The following is a 19414-nucleotide window of genomic DNA, read 5'->3' as shown; positions in this document are numbered from 1 at the left end:
ATGGTCATACATCATTCAAGCCATTCATTGTGTGGGTCCAGTTATTTATTTATAAAAGGCAATCTGATTAGCTACATCATTAAGACCAATATTGAATATATTACCAGTGGTTCATGGAAAGAAGTTTGTGACATAAAATACAGAAGTAGTTATAGAATCTCTCCCTCAATCTTATTTATTGTGTTACGTGGGAGGTACATGGTGTTGACATTAACAATGACCTACTGACCGGCCTATATATGAGGCAAACGTTATGAGCAAAAAAGGAAAAAGTAATGGATATAAGTGATTTGTCATTCACAGATAGCTAGTCTAAAAGGTTTTTTTTCTGTCTGGGTTATTTTATGTAATATAGATGGTTTGTCTGGCAACAGCTGCTGTACTTTATGTTTTTATATAAGGTTGATTCCCAGCACATGTATTCAAATTATCCAGCTTTTTTTGCCAATGTCATGTGTGATTATTACTCACAATTTTCCAATTATCGCCAATTATGTAAGGATCTTTTAAAATTTAGCTTTAAAGAATCGGACATTTTGTTTCTTTTGTTTGGAGTGCATGATCAAATTTATTTCACTGATACAAGAAAATTATAATATCACTTTATAATGGTTGCACCACGTGTAACAAAATCATATTTTCACTTGAAAAATGGTTCCAATTCATTTTTGCGATCATGTAATCACTATGAAATAAATTTTGATTTCAACAAATATCCTCTTGATTTTTTATATATCGTTTAAGAGAGAAGATAATGTTTCATAAAAGACGATTTATCTGCTCATGTACAAATTCATCTCATTCACGCGGCATTTTTTGGTAGTTACGATATCAAATTCCACTTCAAAAAGTGCAATGAAAATACAATTTATAACTTCATAATTTATCTTTGAGTTGTAAATTTTCGATAGTGTGCAGTCGTGAAGGATCGGCACCTTTTTGTAGGATCGTAGTTTTCTGTCGAATGATGAAATAGGTTAGATTGCACCCATATTTTACAGGAAATGATACACTATCAATGACATATTAACACTTTATGAAATCGAAATGATGCACACAGTGATTATAAGAGCTCTATATTTCTCTTATTCATGCTTAAAAGGGTGTGGTCTTCTGGGGCTACTTTAAATTGATTTAGATCTATAAATTCTTTCAGTTTTATACATCAAGAATAAGCCAGGATTGCTATGTAATTAAGTTACATTACTTAAGTAATATTTTAATGAATAAGAATGGGCATAGTGAGGGCAGAGATTGAGACCTTCTTAATCATCAGAATATTACTTCAGGACTGGTCATCTTTAACTGTCTTAGAATACTAACTCATTGGCTGTCACATTGTCAATGCAAAATCCGATGCAGGGGGTCTGTATTGGATGAGTGGCAGAAGGTGCACCTGTAAACACCCATGAAAGTTGAAATACTTAATGATCAAGATTATAGTACTTAATGATTGCCTATCAGCAATTTCATTGGCTGAAAATGTTAATGTAGGTTATATTCTAAATAAAGCAATCAGCTATCAATTTTATTAAAACAATGCTTTTAATTCTTGACAGAAAACAATAATTGAAATATCTATATAGTATGAAGCCAAAAATGGTATGGGATGCAGCCCCATCAGTGAACTCTCTTGATCTCTCAAAATTGACACCTGAGTTAACTTAGATTAAACTTTATATTTTACAACAATTATGAAACAAGTTATTACAGCATTATATTAATCACTGTTGTTGGCACAATTTTACGCGAGAGTGTGGTCTTGTGTTGTGGGAAAAACGCAGAGTACCCGAAGGAAACCCACTTGTCTGGCTTAGTGACAACAAACCAAACTGACACATGCGCCCAGGCCAGGAATCGAACCCAGGTCACCTAGGTGAGAAGCGAGTGCACTAACCACTGTGTTAACTGTACAACCAAAAATTTGTTTCTTGTAACCAAGGATAAAGACGCAGGCCACATTTAAGAAGACTCTTAAGCTATCACTACATTCGTCACAGTCGTGTAAAAACTAAGTATATAAGTTTTAAAGGCCATTCTCGGTTTGGTATTTTTTCCTCGTGGGTAAGTACAGGCAGGTAAGCGGGCCATGGTTGTAAAAGAAAGGGAATGATTGTCACTGAAAGTGGGTCACTATGACATGATTTATGTATGTAATGTATACATTCATTACTCAAAAAATGTGTAGCAACGATTAATTACTGGAGAAATGAGTGTCAGGCAGACATGTACACGCTGATTATGTGATGATTGAAATCGCAATAATTAAGAGAATAATTGCGGGGAAAGTAGTGGGGGGGTGGAGGTGTATTTCGTAAACGTTAATGCATGTTATAAAACATAGTGACCAGTTGTGGGCAGCTCATTAACAACACAGATATTAAATGAATAATTGTTGCAGTCAACAGAAATAAATGATAATGCTAATATTGTGACCATTTGTAGGAGTTCATCAGTAATATATTATGCACACTGCATTTTTTTCGTTTTTTTTTTTGGGGGGGGGGGGGTTCAGATTTAGATACACAGATTCATATTATTGGTTTTAATAAAAAAAAATATATATTCTTAAATGATACTTGTGTGTATAATCAATATAACAAACATCAATTTTAAGTGATATAGAAACCTTTTACTACTTACTAACTTAAAATAATGCATTTATGGAAAATATTAATTATTGATAACATTAGATTGCAACCATGTATTTAATAGCTAAAAAAAGCACCAAAATTAAATGAATGTAATGGGTTCGAAAAGGATTACATAGATCAACGATAGTCTCATAAGGTAGAAATAATGTGTTTTCTATCCCTTTCTTTCAAATCACACTCAGTATTCTTCATAAGAACTATTGTTTTCGATATTTATTCATCCTCTTTGGTAAATCAAAACAATCAATTTAATTTTGGTACTGCTTATTTGCATGAGAGTTTAAGAGTAAGCCTTTAAAAGAAAATTGAAAAATAATTAGAAATCTTACGAACCACCATAAGACTATAATATTCAATATGAAATATATATGGTCAATCACTCATTCCAATGGTAACCTATTTCAGAGTACCAAGATGTTCAATTTATTATGAAATTTGATGATTCTTATTTGTAAATAATTGAATCAAAGTTGTTAATTAATAAATGAAATGAAAATTTATAACTATGGGTGATTTCCTAAGTCAGAATGTGCATAAGTTCAGCAAATATCTAGGTTAATGTGTCAACTAATGGATATTGAATGATAGAATCTGTCCATGTCGATGGCTTTCTAACCACCGACCTACCTAACCAAATTAATGTGCCTTGGGTGGTCAAAATTGGAAAATTGTATAGGTTTAGGTAATTTTTAAGATAACCAGTAGTTATTGTACACATGGGGGCACATTATTATTCAACCCCTTACATCCAGAATGTTGGAATAAATGAGTTGATTATATAAGAACCACGGGTAGGTACTGCTTGCTATCTGAATTATTTAAAAATAAGGCCACAAAATTAATAGTTTGTTTTTACCCATATTTAAAAAGGTAGGTAGGTAGGTTGTATTTTTTTTTCTTTTTTAGCTGTTTTCTTAATCTCGAAAGAAGATTATAACAATGAAAGAAATGAATAAATTTTATAAGTGAATTTGTTCTAAAATAATCTTTAAATGTATAATTTAAGAAAGATTTTAATTCCTATTTGAAATGTATCATAAAAGCTAATTCCTTTTAAGAAGGGTAAAAAATAGAACTGCCTTATAAATTGGTTTTCTCCAAGGTCAATATGTACAGACTATTACTAAATACAATACCATATCATCCTATATAATATCACCAGATAATTATATTGCACCAACCTTCAATGATTTTGTTTGTTATAATAATATTCTGTCTTTAAAGTTTGCCATTTTCTTGAGACAAAAATAATAAGTGTCACAAGCTTAGGTGTCCTGTTTCATTCAGCAAAATTGACTATTTAACATAAATTTAAAATAAACAATTTATGGTGCAACAATCCAATCAAACCAAGTGGCTCAAAAGTATAGTCTGTGTGAACAACACAAAGACACAAGAATATGGCTAACACTTTTGGGTAAAGCAAAATCTGTAAATTTATTGCAAAAGGTGTATTTTATAACTACCACAGTGAGTGTATTTAAAAGTACAGCCGTAGCTATATATATATATAATTATATAAAGCTGTGACTGGATTTACAGCTGTTGCATTATAAGTCATGTATTTCAACTGTAGCTATATATATCTATGGCTATTCTGCTATAAAATAGGACAGTATGTTGTTAATATACAGCTGTATCTGTATTTTGGGCGCCAAAGGTGTAACCACAGCTATATTTTATAGCTGTAAGCTTAAATTTTACAGCTATATATATAAATATGAATCATAGCCATGGCTTTAAATTATAATTATACAGCTGAAGCTATAAATCATAGCTATGACTTTAAATATACCGCTGAAGCTATAAATCACAGCTATGGCATGAAATATACAACTGTAGCTATAAATCATAGCTATGGCTTTAACTATACAACTGTAGCTGTATACAACTGTTGCTGTAAACCATAGCATAATGCCTTGAAATATACAGCTGTAGTTGTAAACCATAGCTATGCCTTGAAATATACAGCTGTAGTTGTAAACCATAGCTATGCCTTGAAATATACAGCTGTAGTTGTAAATCATAGCTATGCCTTGAAATATACAGCTGTAGCTGTAAACCATAGCTATGCCTTGAAATATACAGCTGTAGTTGTAAACCATAGCTATGCCTTGAAATATACAGCTGTAGCTGTAAACCATAGCTATGCCTTGAAATATACAGCTGTAGCTGTAAACCATAGCTATGCCTTGAAATATACAGCTGTAGTTGTAAATCATTATGGCTTAATTATAAAGCTGTAGCTTAGTAAATCATACTTATGGCTTGAAATACACAGCTGTAGCTATAAACCACAGGTTTGGCTTTAAATATACAGCATTAGCTATATATTTACAGTTAAATATATGAATATACTGTGAGCTGTAGCTATAAATTAACAGATATTGATAAAGATATACAGCAGTGTAGCTCTATTTGATAGGTTACTAGCTGATCGTTGTCATATTAAGACTTTTCAGCCACTTGGTACACTATAATAAACAGGTGGTTTCATATCATCTAAATTGTTAGATTGAGCCACTGAGCAGATCACTGCATGTGCATCACTGTTAAAATCTTGGGATCAACATTAATATTTTATTCATCTAAATTGTCACATTGATCACCTGAGCAGATCAATGAGTCTGCATGTGCAACTGTTAAAAATTTCAGGGCCAACATTAGTGTTTTATTCATCTAGAATGTTACATTGAGCGTTACAGAGCAGATCACACTGAGTGAAATTGTTAGAAATTTCAGGGCCAACAGTAATATTTTATTCAGCTAAATTGTAACATTTGGTATCAGAGGACATCAGTCTGCATGTGGCAACTGTAAAATATATGAACTGTATCTAGATTTGGATCCAAATGGTCAGCTGTAGCTGTATTTTGGGCACTAAAGGTATATAAAGCTACAGCTGTATTTTATAGCTGTAGCTTTACTTTGAAACATTACAATGGTTATACATTACATGTACAGCTGTAGCTTTCCTTTGAAAGACTACAGCAGCTACAAACTACATGTACAGCTGTAGCTTTACTTTGAAACACTACAATGGTTATACATTACATGTACAGCTGTAGCTTTCCTTTGAAAGACTACAGCAGCTACAAACTACATGTATAGCTGTAGCTTTACTTTGAAACACTACAATGGTTATACATTACATGTACAGCTGTAGCTTTACTTTGAAAGACTACAGCAGCTACAAACTACATGTATAGCTGTAGCTTTACTTTGAAACACTACAATGGTTATACATTACATGTACAGCTGTAGCTTTGAAACACTACAATGGTTATACATTACATGTACAGCTGTAGCTTTACTTTGAAACACTACAATGGTTATACATTACATGTAAAGAGGTAGCTTTACTTTGAAAGACTACAGCAGCTACAAACTACATGTATAGCTGTAGCTTTACTTTGAAACACTACAATGGTTATACATTACATGTAAAGAGGTAGCTTTACTTTGAAAGACTACAGCAGCTACAAACTACATGTACAGCTGTAGCTTTACTTTGAAAGACTACAGCAGCTACAAACTACATGTATAGCTGTAGCTTTACTTTGAAACACTACAATGGTTATACATTACATGTACAGCTGTAGCTTTACTTTGAAAGACTACAGCAGCTACAAACTACATGTACAGCTGTAGCTTTACTTTGAAACACTACAATGGTTATACATTACATGTACAGAGGTAGCTTTACTTTGAAAGACTACAGCAGCTACAAACTACATGTATAGCTGTAGCTTTACTTTGAAACACTACAATGGTTATACATTACATGTACAGCTGTAGCTTTCCTTTGAAAGACTACAGCAGCTACAAACTACATGTACAGCTGTAGCTTTACTTTGAAACACTACAGCAGCTACAAACTACATGTATAGCTGTAGCTTTACTTTGAAACACTACAACGGTTATACATTACATGTAAAGCGGTAGCTTTACTTTGAAAGACTACAACAGCTTAGTACAAACTACATGTATAGCTGTAGCTTTACTTTGAAACACAACAACAGCTATATAAATTATGTGTATAGCTGCATGTAGCTTCACTTTGAAACAATACAACAGCTATAAATCACATGTATTATAGCTGTAGCTTTACCATTTATAGCTGTAGCTTTAGTTTTAAACACTTCAACATGTATTATAGCTGTAGCTTTACCATTTATAGCTGTAGCTTTAGTTTTAAACACTTCAACAACTGTAGCTTTACTTTGAAAGACTACAACAGCTTTAAATTACATGTTCAGCTGTAGCTATACATTAAAGCCATAGATATAAACAAACTTAGAAATAGGTCTGAGCTTAGTAATTAAAATGCATCTGTCAGTTCTTGGCAAATTTTCTTGACAGTAATAAATCACTTTGAATAATTTATGGGTCTTATAATAGCTCACTTTGTTCAAGAAAACATGCTTCTCTTAAACACATTCAAATATGTAATATTATATTAGGCAATGGACAAAGTTCATTATATATAATTTTAAGTTGTTAGGGCCATTTCTGGTTCAAGGTTCCGTTTCAAGGATTTGTCAAAACATCAAAAATCAGAATTACATGTTTGTGTAAGGTCAAACATTTCAATAAGTGCTGACCATTTGAATATGTTATCTTTGGTCAAGACAATGTTCAAATATTTGTCATGTACTCGTAATACTTTGTCACACTGGTCAATACACCTGGTCTGGTTTGTGGACAACAGGCTTTTAATGACCATCTGAAATATTCCATATAAAGCTGCCTAGTGGCTATTAAATCTTTGCAAAAGATGTGCTGACGTGTTCAATCTCGAGGTAATAGCTTAATAGTAATGTAAGAATTGAATTGTGCATCTCCTTGGTCATTTGGTTAATACTCAGTTATTTTAGCTCCGTACAAGGGGGGCATTATCGTTAAAGGGGGGCATATCATTGTTTAAGGGGGGCATCATCGTTTAAGAGGGGCATATCATCATTTAAGGTGGGCATCATCGTTTAAGGGGGCATCATCATTGTTTAAGGGGGCCATCATCGTTTAAGGGGAGCATCATCGTTTAAGGGGGCGCATCATCATTTAAGGGGGGCATCATCATTTAAGGCAAATATATCCTAAATACTTCTTTTCAGGTGAAAATATTACAAAGTGTTTTTTTCTTCGATAGCAGATTCAAAGATTTCACTTAAACAGTTGCAAACTCACGTGGGCAAATCCTCATTTGAAACTTTCTCAATCAGATAAAATATACGATGTATTGCATTATCCCGCTCCGTGATTGTGTAGAAGCTAAATATATGAGAGGTGTTGGGTACTAAAAGTTATGGACGAATTCCTAATAATTCATCAAGGAATTTTCAACCCGCCAAAAATATTTCTTATTATGTCTTTGGTTGATTGGTAGAGATAGGAAATTTACAACAAAATTTGGCAATATTAATAAACTGTTGCCAAATTTTGTGGAAGATGTAGAATATTATAGTTCAATTTTTTGTTGATGCATCTTTGCTTTTTGATAGACAGCAAAAAGTAATGATGGCGAAAAAAAGCTATATTCTTATGGAGTTAAAAGCAGAAATTTACAATAAAATTTGGCAATATTAATAAATTGTTGCCAAATTTTGTGGAAGATATGTATAATATAGTTCACCTTGATGCATCTTCGCTTTTTGATGGACAGCGAAAAGAAATGATGGCGAAAACAAGCTAAATTCTGTAGTTGAAAACATTGACAAATTATGTTTTAAACATTATACTATAGAAAGTTTAGAATATCTTCTTTTTGTAGGTTATAGGTATTAAAAACTGGCTTACGTGACAATTTCCACGATTTCCCAACTAAGTTTAAAATTCAACCATTTTCTGAAAGGAATGTATTCCTTACGATTAATGTGTCTTACATGAACTTTTAGATCTTAAAATGAGATACTAGCCTTTCGTAACAATGGAACCTTGTAAGATACACATGCAATTTTCAACTAGTTAATATTTTTCATATTGTTGCAAAGTGATTAATACGAGCTGAATGGTTAATGTTTCTCAGCGTTATGGGAATAACAATACATTTAAGTGCTAATGATAAATAATAGCTAAGTTTTATAATTGTTAGTATATGGGCGTAGACTGCCGACGTATAGAAAAGATGTCAACCTTCTAAGCATGTAATTGTAAACATTTGGTGCATCATGCTGATACCCTGTCTAATCTTTACACCTCGGCCATTACCCATCTGAAATGACATCAGAAATAATATGGGTCTGTGAAATAAATAGTCCATCATGGAAGTGCAAATATTGAAAACATGTTTACGAACATATTAATGGTTTTACAGAGGAAAAGAAGTGACATTTCCAATTTTCACGTATTGAATGAGTGTAAACATTGTTAAGGTTATCGAATGGGTCCACTTAGTGTAATGATAATTGAGTTAATCGCCGGTAGCCTCATCACGTTTTCGAATACTTTGTAGCCTATTTATGAGGTCTATCTGGAACTTGGGGGAGATGGCCAAATTGTACAGATTGGTCTTTTCTATGGCAAAGATGTAAAATTATATTTATTAATCATGGCATCTAAAAGGCCAATCAGAACCAAGTATTTTGTGCACTCGATTTTGGTTTCTGGTGTATGTGGCTGAGTTGATTTATATATTGAACTATGATATTATATTTTAATGATTTACTTGCCCGAGTTTCAACCATAAATTATTATTTGGTTATTATTTCATAATATTTTTCAGGCAATGGGTATAAGAGATGAGTTTCACAAGTTGTCGATCATGGTGTGTATTGATGAATTGTGTGGACGAAATCCAAATGAGGTGGGTATGATAACAGTGTTGTTGTTTTCTCTTACCTTCAAAAGAGGTCAAAGTTTGGATCTTATGACATTTATTGAAAATATTTAACCAAAGACTTAATAGCTCTGTTATTTGTATTTTACATTAATTTGTATTTCAAGCTTGACCAGACTTTACCTTAATTGGTTCTGTGTTAGGGGATTTTTTTAAAAAGTGACATAAATGTTCACCATGAGGAGAAGATGAAATGTTACATTAAAGAGCCATATGTCTGTATAGGTCAGAGGGAAAGGTTACACATGAGGGTCATTGGTGAAAAAATTGTATTTAGGCTAATCCAGACTGTAACTTGGCCATGCATTCCAGGGATTTAAAAAAGAAAGAAACAAATGTTCACCATGAGAAGATAGATGTGATTTTTAGACCCTTGGCTGAAGGTCAAAGGTCAAGGTCACTGGTAAATAACCCTTATATTTTGGCTTGATTAAGCATGCATTAAGGGATTTTGAACGAAAAAAAAATTTGGCATGAGGTTATGGCTTGTCATGTTTAAAGATCAATGGCTGTATGTCAAAGGGTCAAGGTCACACTCAGGGTCATTGGTAAAAAAACCTTGTAATTAGGATTTATCGAGCAAGCACTAAGGGATTTTAGAATACCTTGGTATAAGGTTATGGCTTTTCATGTTTTAAGACCAATGGCTGAAGGTCAAAGGTTAAGGTCATACTTGAGGGTCATAAAAATGTTAGATTTTGTTCAATTTGTGCAAACTAACAAATTAACTTCACCAAGTTTTATACAATTGGCCACTGATATTTAATTTCCTTTCTCAGAACTGTTAACATAGTGGCATGTTGATATTGTTGACCTTTTAGATAAATATCATGTAATTTGTTTTCCATATGTTATTATATATGTTACATATTCTAATACTCTTTCTATGTTACAGTAGACTTCAATCACTCCAGAGCACTTTTCAGATCACTGAAAATACAGGTCACTATGTTGCGTGCTGAGCCTTAAAAATCTAATGAATAAAACACATTGACATACTCTGCTGATGTAAATAAACTATTGTATAATCTATAGAACAGATAATATTATGCATATCTTGGAAACCTCGATAGACCTACTACAGATTAATAGAATCTGCAGGTGGGTATTTCAGTGGTTTTGGCCTCGATTTATATTTTTGTTACCATGGCTATAGACTTCCACACATAGGTAACATTATATTTTTTGTGAAAGTTAACAGTAGTCCAGAATAAAAAAAATGACCAATATTAAAAAATTGTTTATAAATTATCACTTGCATTTAGATGTATGGAATGCCATGCCAACATGGGGAAACTTGAAACAGAACATTTTTTATCCATTTTTACACACTCAAAAAAAAAAATATTTTTTGTACTCAACTATGGGTTCATATTCTTACATAAAACTGAAAATTTGATAATAATATGAGTAATTAAGAAAGACTACGTTTTTGCTGATATTTATACCCCCATAAAAGAAGTTTGAGGGGGTATATAGGAGTGAACTTGTCGGTCGGTCGGTCTGTTGGTCGGTCGGTCTGTCGGTTTTCATGGTTTCCTGACGATAACACAGGTGTAACATCAGAAGATACAGGTCAAGTTCGATATTGGGGCTGGTGGGGCTAAGGTCAAGGTCACTGTTACTAAAAATAGAAAAAACGGTTTCCGGACGATAACTCATGAAAGGCTTGACAGATTTGAACAATTTTTGGTACACAGGTGTAACATCAGAAGATACAGGTCAAGTTCGATATTGGGGCTGGTGGGGCCAAGGTCAAGGTCACTGTTACTAAAAATAGAAAAACAGTTTCTGGACGATAACTCATGAAAGGCTAGACAGATTTGAACAATTTTTGGTACACAGGTGTAACATCAGAAGATACAGGTCAAGTTCGATATTGGGGCTGGTCGGGCCAAGGTCAAGGTCATTGTTACTAAAAATAGAAAAATGGTTTCCGGACGATAACTCATGAAAGGCTTGACAGATTTGAACAATTTTTGGTACACCGGTGTAACATCAAAAGATACAGGTCAAGTTCGATATTTGGGCTGGTGGGGCCAAGGTCAAGGTCACTGTTACTAAAAATAGAAAAACGGTTTCCGGACAATAACTCATGAAAGACTAGACAGATTTGAACAATTTTTGGTACACAGGTGTAACATCAGAAGATACAGGTCAAGTTCGATATTTGGGCTGGTGGGGCCAAGGTCAAGGTCACTGTTACTAAAAATAGAAAAACGGTTTCCGGACAATAACTCATGAAAGGCTAGTTTTTCTTGTCAGCAGTGTAACTCCTAATTACTCAACAGATTTAAATAAAACAATACATGCATGATAAAAGAAGATGCAGTGTGCTTGGAGTTATGGCCTCTTTTCAAAGGAATGGTTTGCCATTTCTGTGTCCAGGCAGCATTTGGGGGTATTCGTCACTCCTGTGACAGCTCTAGTTATGAATTTCCTTATATTTAAGTGTTTTAATTGCCCACTTATAGGTTGTGGGAGGGGGAGGGGCTTACAGACTTGCCTTTCACTTGGCTGGCATTAGGGGGAGGGGCTTATAGACTTCCCTTTAAGCTGTTAATATATATCACTTTGAATTTCTTCAAGCAAAAGAAATACTTAATGCATTTAGTGAGAATTTGATGAATTTCCATGTAACAATTCTTTGCAGTATGATGAATTATACTCATAGCATTAATTGAACTTGATGTTTGCTATTTCATTATGCTTTTTTAATAGCCAAAGATAACCATTTATCAAATAGAAAATAATTTTCTCATTGGACTATTTAAGTTTTGCCATCATTGAAGGTAACCCATCCATCATTGATATAAAAAAGGCTACTAGGAAAGTTTCACTTTAAAGTTAAAAAGTGAATTTGAATATTCTTAAAGTTTTCACCAGGAGCTTTTTTTGAATATAATCATTATGTCATTTAGGAAACAAATTGATAAATTTGCTGAATATTCATGGTGAGATGGGGTTGTTGTTTTTTTTATTACCTCCCTTTAATGTCATATAAATTTGCTATATAATCAAGGTAAAATGTTTTATTACCTCCCTTTAATGTCATATAAATTTGCTATATAATCAAGGTAAAATGTTTATTACCTCCCTTTAATGTCATATAAATTTGCTATATAATCAAGGTAAAATGTTTTATTACCTCCCTTTAATGTCATATAAATTTGCTATATAATCAAGGTAAAATGTTTATTACCTCCCTTTGATGTCATATAAATTTGCTATATAATCAAGGTAAAATGTTTTATTACCTCCCTTTAATGTCATATGAATTTGCTATATAATCAAGGTAAAATGTTTTATTACCTCCCTTTAATGTCATATGGGGCCCAATTGCGTTCATATCCCTGATAATGACATCAATCCCGCAATTCTTTACTTATATTTACACCAATAGTTCATTTTATTATTCAAGAATTGTTAAAAAAATAGTTCATTTCATTTCATTTAAGAAAACCTTTTAGTAATCCTTTCCTATCCATTCTGTTCATAGAACGACCCGACTGTAACCGGAAACATTTTTTTAAATGATGTCATAATAACGTGGGGAAAGATCAACCACTTGAAATCACTCTTAAACTTAAAATTTAAACACTTATGGCAACAATACATTTAAAATATAATAAATTAACACTTTCTCAAGTGTTGATTTATATTTTACTGGACCTGCTGACACAACACAAACAATAACAAGATCAAAAGTTTGCATGTATATTGTTATGCGATAAATTGCGATCCGAAGACGTTGCGTTCATCGATTGATAAAAGCAATTGCCGAACGGCACATCTTAAACACATCTCTGCATTCTAATGATGGATGGCTTACCTTAAAAGTTTGATAAACACGTTTTGAGAGCTCAGTTCAAGGTTAAAGCAATACATCTTGAAAAAAATGTTGATTGATGGTCCTTATATCATGTAAGTGGTGTCTGACACGGCTATGTTAGTAGGGCACTTACTTGAAATAGTGGTCAAAATGATATTTTGTCTAATGAGAAGGCAGTATTTCTCAAATTTTCCTATACATTTATTTCAGTAAATTAGCAGTCAGCCATTATTAATTCGAATCCCGGGAAGTGGTAGATATAATTAGTGACAGGCCAAGCTAGTGGGTAGTTTACACAATATATGGTAGACCACTAATAAACTGAAAAATTGTTAGTATGTACTTACACAAAATAAATTATTAAGCGACCTCAGACCACGAAACATCAACCATTTATTTTGGTGAGAATATACTAAAAATCTTTAACCATTACAAAATATGGGTCATTAACTCAAAAACCATTCAAAATATTCACATGAAACTTTGTCAACATTGTCGCAATAGCAGTAGGAGCAAGTGCCACAACTCATGCTGAAGTTATTGAGAAGTTATGCCCCTTTCCCTGAGAATTCAAAAGAAACTGCCACTACGGACGGCTAGGTGCGAGCCATACCAAATTGATTCTTTGGTCAGGGTCAGGTTTTAATTTCAAATCTGCAATGGAAAAAAACAAGAGTCAAGAAAAAAAGAATATTGTACTACCAAGATATGTACTACAGGCACGTAGGAAAGCAATCGGGGGACTTTAAATAGAAGGAATACTAAGTTTTACACTTGTATGTCAATCGATTGATATAATACTAGTTCTGTTTGAATATAATTTCAGCTATCATTTGACTTGAAAATTGTTGTTAATTAATGGTTTCTAAGGTCCAAAACATACCCGCTCAAAGTCGCTAAACAAAGATTTGACTTGAAATGGCCTTAACGCTGTATTTGAAGGGTGAGAGTGTGTTTGCCTTTGGCCCAAGAGATTGTGGGCTCGAGGGCCGCCACTGCCTTGCGGGCTCTCAAAACAGGCACCAGTACTATGTGGTTTGTAACCCAGGTAGCAGACTCCAGAGTTATATAAGCTTAAAGCTGTCTTCACAGTTGTGCTAAAATAATTTAATATTAACTATAAGTTGTGTTAGATAAGTAAAATGGAGACATCATTCGATTTCAATTTTGTCTGAACCATTGAAGATCAGGAAAACTGTCACAGCGGGAGATCAAAAGTTTATTCAACCTTTATTATTGCATGTAAATTTTTCTTTAAGTGTTGCTTTTAAAGTTACCCATTACGTCTCCATGCTAAACCATAATCTTTCAAGATAGGATTATAATCTGCAGTTTGTTCAAAGGCCAGCTTAGAGATAATTAACCTATATACTTAAGTTTAAATCTCTATTTCCAATAAAATCAATTTAATCCATTTGGTAAATTTATGGAACTCGTATTAATTTTTGCATTAAATACATTTGAATATTCAAGTTCAGAAGAAAAATTATCAAAATATTGTAAGAGTGATTTTAAAAAGCATCACAGATATTGTATAACAGTTTTCAATATTAAAACAATTATAAAGTTTTGCTTTAATAATGTAATATTACAACCTTCAAGTCTCCATGTAGGCAATATAGAATGTGGTCTGCATTTAATTTCCCCAGTATTTTAGTCCTCAGTACTGGTAAGGGAATGCTTTTTCGCCCGTATCAAATATTCGCCCACCCTGTAAATACATTGTTGAGCAATTCCATTAAAATTTATAGGAAAACAATTGGGTTTTTTTCTTCTGAAAATCATCAATTTATCAGCAATGTAGCAGGTTGTGCTGTATTTCACCAATCAGGGGAATAATGATTTTTACCTTTGATCAAAATGAAAAATATTTCATTTAAAAATGCACGTTATGACTGAGTAACGTATATGTACATGTTTAATTTTATAGAAAATACGGCGAAATAAAATACTGTGCCGTCAATCGTCACAGATTGTTTGTCAGGGAGATATAGTATATAATTACAATTTTCCGAAGTGCCCAAAGATGCTTAGATCATGCAGGCACCTAACATTCTCGTTGTGAAATTTTACTCGAAAAATATGCAGTAATTTTCAAGTTATTAAAAAAAAAACCTTTCCAAACAAACGGGGGGTACCTAACCAGTGTCGCCTTCGCCCCCTCATCCCCCTTCCCACCCCAAAAAATCTTTTAAACTTCATTATTTTACCTCAGATAGTTTCCATAAAATTAAAAAAAATAATGCTTTAATTAAAGTTTCCCTCGATAAGATTCAAAACTGATGTTCATTAACAATTTTATTTCTGAACTATTGTATTATAATTGTGTTGTTTCTTATTTTTCTTCAGAACATTGAACATTTGTTTTTGAATATTGACAATACAATGACAATCATTTCTTTAAAGACCTGTTTTTTTATGAACAGAAAATTTCTATTTTAGTCATAGAAATCAGAACCTATACGGCTATAACTGTCTGCGTTTGTTGTTGTTTTGATCAAATGACTCTGTATGTGATGATATGATGAACTGTTCCTGACTTACATGTAAGCTAACATTATGTCCGCTGTTGACCACTGAGCAACTGACCACCACTGAGCAACTGACCACTGGGCAGCTGAGCAGTAACGAACCTAGCTTCACTTAGGCCGGTTTAGCAGCCAACCTGTTGCTTGTTGTGTATTTGTATCGTGTATCGATCGATGCAAGGTTTAGATCTTTGTAAGGGAAATGACCGGCAGAAATAGACTTCGAGGTCAATGAAGAAATGACAGCTTGTCACATTAATATTCATGTATTAATTATGATGATTATAATGATAAAAAGTGTATCTGATGTGAGGTGTATTGGACATTTTATTTGATGTATAGGGAAATACATGTATATTTAATAAAGGGAGGGGGAAGCGAAATAACCACAATGATTTTATGTTCGGTGGTTTATCGGAATTAATTGAGTTACATGTTATATACACATAATTACTCACTTGTGTCGGTTTTTGATTAATTAAACTTGTAGTGGCTAATTGTGATCGCAAATTACTAATGTTTAAAAATTGTGTATTTTTTTACAAAGGGTTAAAATTAAAACGCATATAACTGAAGTATAACAATTTTATTCAGTGTTTAATACAGCGTTGAGCGTCTATCCTTTGAAATGTTATTTTTGACATTAATTTTTAGAAGTTAATGGTAATAAAGACACGAATTCGAGTAAAAGACAATGAAGTCTCTCTCCGTCGTAGAATGTCATAGTTCAAGCACGAGCATGTAATGTATGTCATAGTCACAAACAAACATCTTCAGTTGCAAGTTGACATTGAATTTTAGTACAAATTAAACTAATTTTTTATGAAGCTCCCCCCCCCCCCCCCCCATGTCATCAATTATTTTATTTAACTAATTGCAAAATTTCATTTGCAGTTAATTTTTTACTCAAGACCTGATTGATGATCAAGTCAAAAGCTAAATGTTAAATGTCAAAAGTTAATGGGTGCGGATCTTTTATTTATACAATATGCAGATAATTAAAACCAGTGTGGTTTACCTCTAAATGGGTTTGAAATGAGCTATAAGCATTCAGAAACAATAGGTTTTATGGAGTAACTCCTTCCATTATTGTTTAAAAGTGCTTGAGTTTTGTCTCGTTATAAAAAAACATTTTCATGTTGTTTTGGTGCAATCATAATGGCTGGGAATTTCCCTAATTTTTTGTCATTTATTTTAATGACCAGTTAGGACTGGCACAGTCTTACGGTAATTGTGTACATGTCAAGGAAGAAAAATCGAAAAAAACAACACAATACACAGAATCCATATAATTAGACATTAAACACACACACACACATATACACACACAAATGATTTGTCCTAATTAACACTTTCATTTATTTTCATTTATTTGGAGATAAAAATTTAAAGAAATAAATAAACATTCACCAGTTCTGACTTAACATTGTCAATTTTTTTCTTGGGGGGTGGACCCCCAAACACCCCTACCCACATGTGATCAAACTATATGCATTTAGGTTCTGAAGGGGGAGCCATGTTCAAATTTTTGCGCCCTAAAGTTGCTTCCCCATCCATCACCAAATCCAGTTGTCTCCCCTGCATTATCCCGAATGCATAACCTCCCCTGCATTATCCCGCCTGCATAACCTCCCCTGCAGTATCCCGCCTGCATAACCTCCCCTGCAGTATCCCGCCTGCATAACCTCCCCTGCAGTATCCCGCCTGCATAACCTCCCCTGCAGTATCCCACCTGCATTATCCCGCCTGCATAACCTCCCCTGCAGTGTCCCGCCTGCATAACCTCCCCTGCATTATCCCGCCTGCATAACCTCCCCTGCAGTATCCCGCCTGCACAACCTCCCCTGCAGTATCCCTGTGGTGCAGCATGCCTCGCTGTTCCAGCAGCAAAATAACTTGCATGTTAAATTATCCAAGTTTGAAACCAGTTTTTGAACCACTATCTGGATATTTTTGGTGAGTTGATAAGTTGTTGGGCACTTATGTTTATTTGTCAGTATGTGTCATAATCATTGGATATATACAGGAGACACACGTATTTATAACGTACTATATCCGTTCATTAATTAATTGCCATTTTAAGTGAATATTTCCTTTCATTGAAGTGCCTTAAAATGTTGTTATTCCATAGTATTTCATTCATGACTTCCTCAGCCCTCTAGTCTGATTCATGGAAGAGTTTTTGGTTGTTGTTGTGTTTTTTAAGGGGGAAGGGGGTCTGTTACAAGATTTTGTTAGGGTGTCACTGGTTATTTGAACGGAAATTTAAAAAGCTACACAACCCTACTGAATTACGAAAACAAATGTTTTTAGGAAAGAATGACAAAACAAATGCATTTTTGTGACCATTTATTTTCATTTTTTTATTTTTTTATAAAACTTGACATAAGGTTATATTAAACTAAATGAAACCTGGTGTTAAAATAATAATAAAAAATCATGTGCTTCAAAAACTTAACAATGGTACTACGGTATTTATCTATTATTTTCTTGTAAAAAATATATATTACATATTAAGGTTACATAAAAAAATTAGCTGCACAAAAAGCTATTGAATAAAGTTGAATAAAGATGTCACCATGTCAAATATATCCTAGAATAAATCTACCATCAAATAAATTGCTATTTTGCATTCAATTCATACTCATTTGAAAATAACTCAATATTTATATTCTTTACCATTGCAATTTATTTAACAGAAAACTGCAAAATTTACCATTTTGATAACGTAATCCGGGGATACATTTTAATCAAGTCAATCCTGAAACTGGCTTTATTTGGACAGGTACGCCAGTCAATTAGCTTTCCTGAAACAGACTATAGGTTGTCAAAATTGCTTGAGCCCGCGTCAAACTGGCGAAACCCGTATGTAGGTCAAAGCTCTTCATGTACACCGCTGAATATGCTAGTAGGTTAACCGCTGTTGGCTGGCTGCCAACTCGTCTCGCTTCACTGAGAATACACAGAGAACAGCCGATAGCGGTCAGATACGAGCTAGACACCATACAGAACAGACGTGCGTTAGATGATTAGGGAATACACAGGATTTACCTTACAAAATGGATGTTTAGACTTGATTTAAATGATGTTACATTGCTTTAGTCAAAGGAGATTACAAGGCGGATTTTAACTCGGGATTAACTGTTAATTAACGTGGTAAAATTGATAGCGGTATTGTCAAAATTTGTTAGGAATGCAAAGCGATCGGAAAGCGTCTTGACTACTGTATATTGAGGTGTTCACTGATTATTTTTTGACGGATTTAAGAAACTGAATATTTAATGACAGCAGCAGTTAACGGTGTACATGACCTGGATTTTTACGGTGTGAAATCTGAAGGGTGCTCGGGTGAGGGGCTATGGTGCAATATGCAATACGATAGCCCGGAGTCTTGTGTTGCCTGCACGTGCGAAGTAGACCCCTCAGTTTCCTACCCTTGTTATTCACAGGCGACGTACGGAAGCGCGTTGCCCCCACCCTCGCAGTTTATGTCAGACATGGAGGGTAAGAAGACAATTTATGATTTTTGTACGATTTTTTTGGGAAATTGCCTTTTCAGGTAAAA

The 19414-nt window shown here is 33.6% G+C and overlaps 1 protein-coding gene across 2 annotated transcripts in view; it reads left to right on the top strand.

The window, feature by feature from the left end:
- The window catches only part of LOC128213568 (phosphatidylinositol 3-kinase regulatory subunit alpha-like), a 131993-nt gene that overhangs the window by 99415 nt on the left and 13164 nt on the right, over positions 1 to 19414 (top strand). For both annotated transcript variants that reach the window (XM_052919427.1, XM_052919426.1), the window contains exons 8-9: positions 9376 to 9456; positions 19299 to 19353. In XM_052919427.1, the coding sequence (XP_052775387.1) occupies positions 9376 to 9456; positions 19299 to 19353 (136 nt within the window). The remainder of the gene's footprint in view (positions 1 to 9375; positions 9457 to 19298; positions 19354 to 19414) is intronic.

This window comes from Mya arenaria, chromosome 13 (assembly GCF_026914265.1).
Source record: "Mya arenaria isolate MELC-2E11 chromosome 13, ASM2691426v1".
Classification (NCBI taxonomy): domain Eukaryota; kingdom Metazoa; phylum Mollusca; class Bivalvia; order Myida; family Myidae; genus Mya; species Mya arenaria.
The sequence above is the reverse complement of the archived record's forward strand: the minus strand, read 5'-3'. Positions and strand labels throughout refer to the sequence as shown.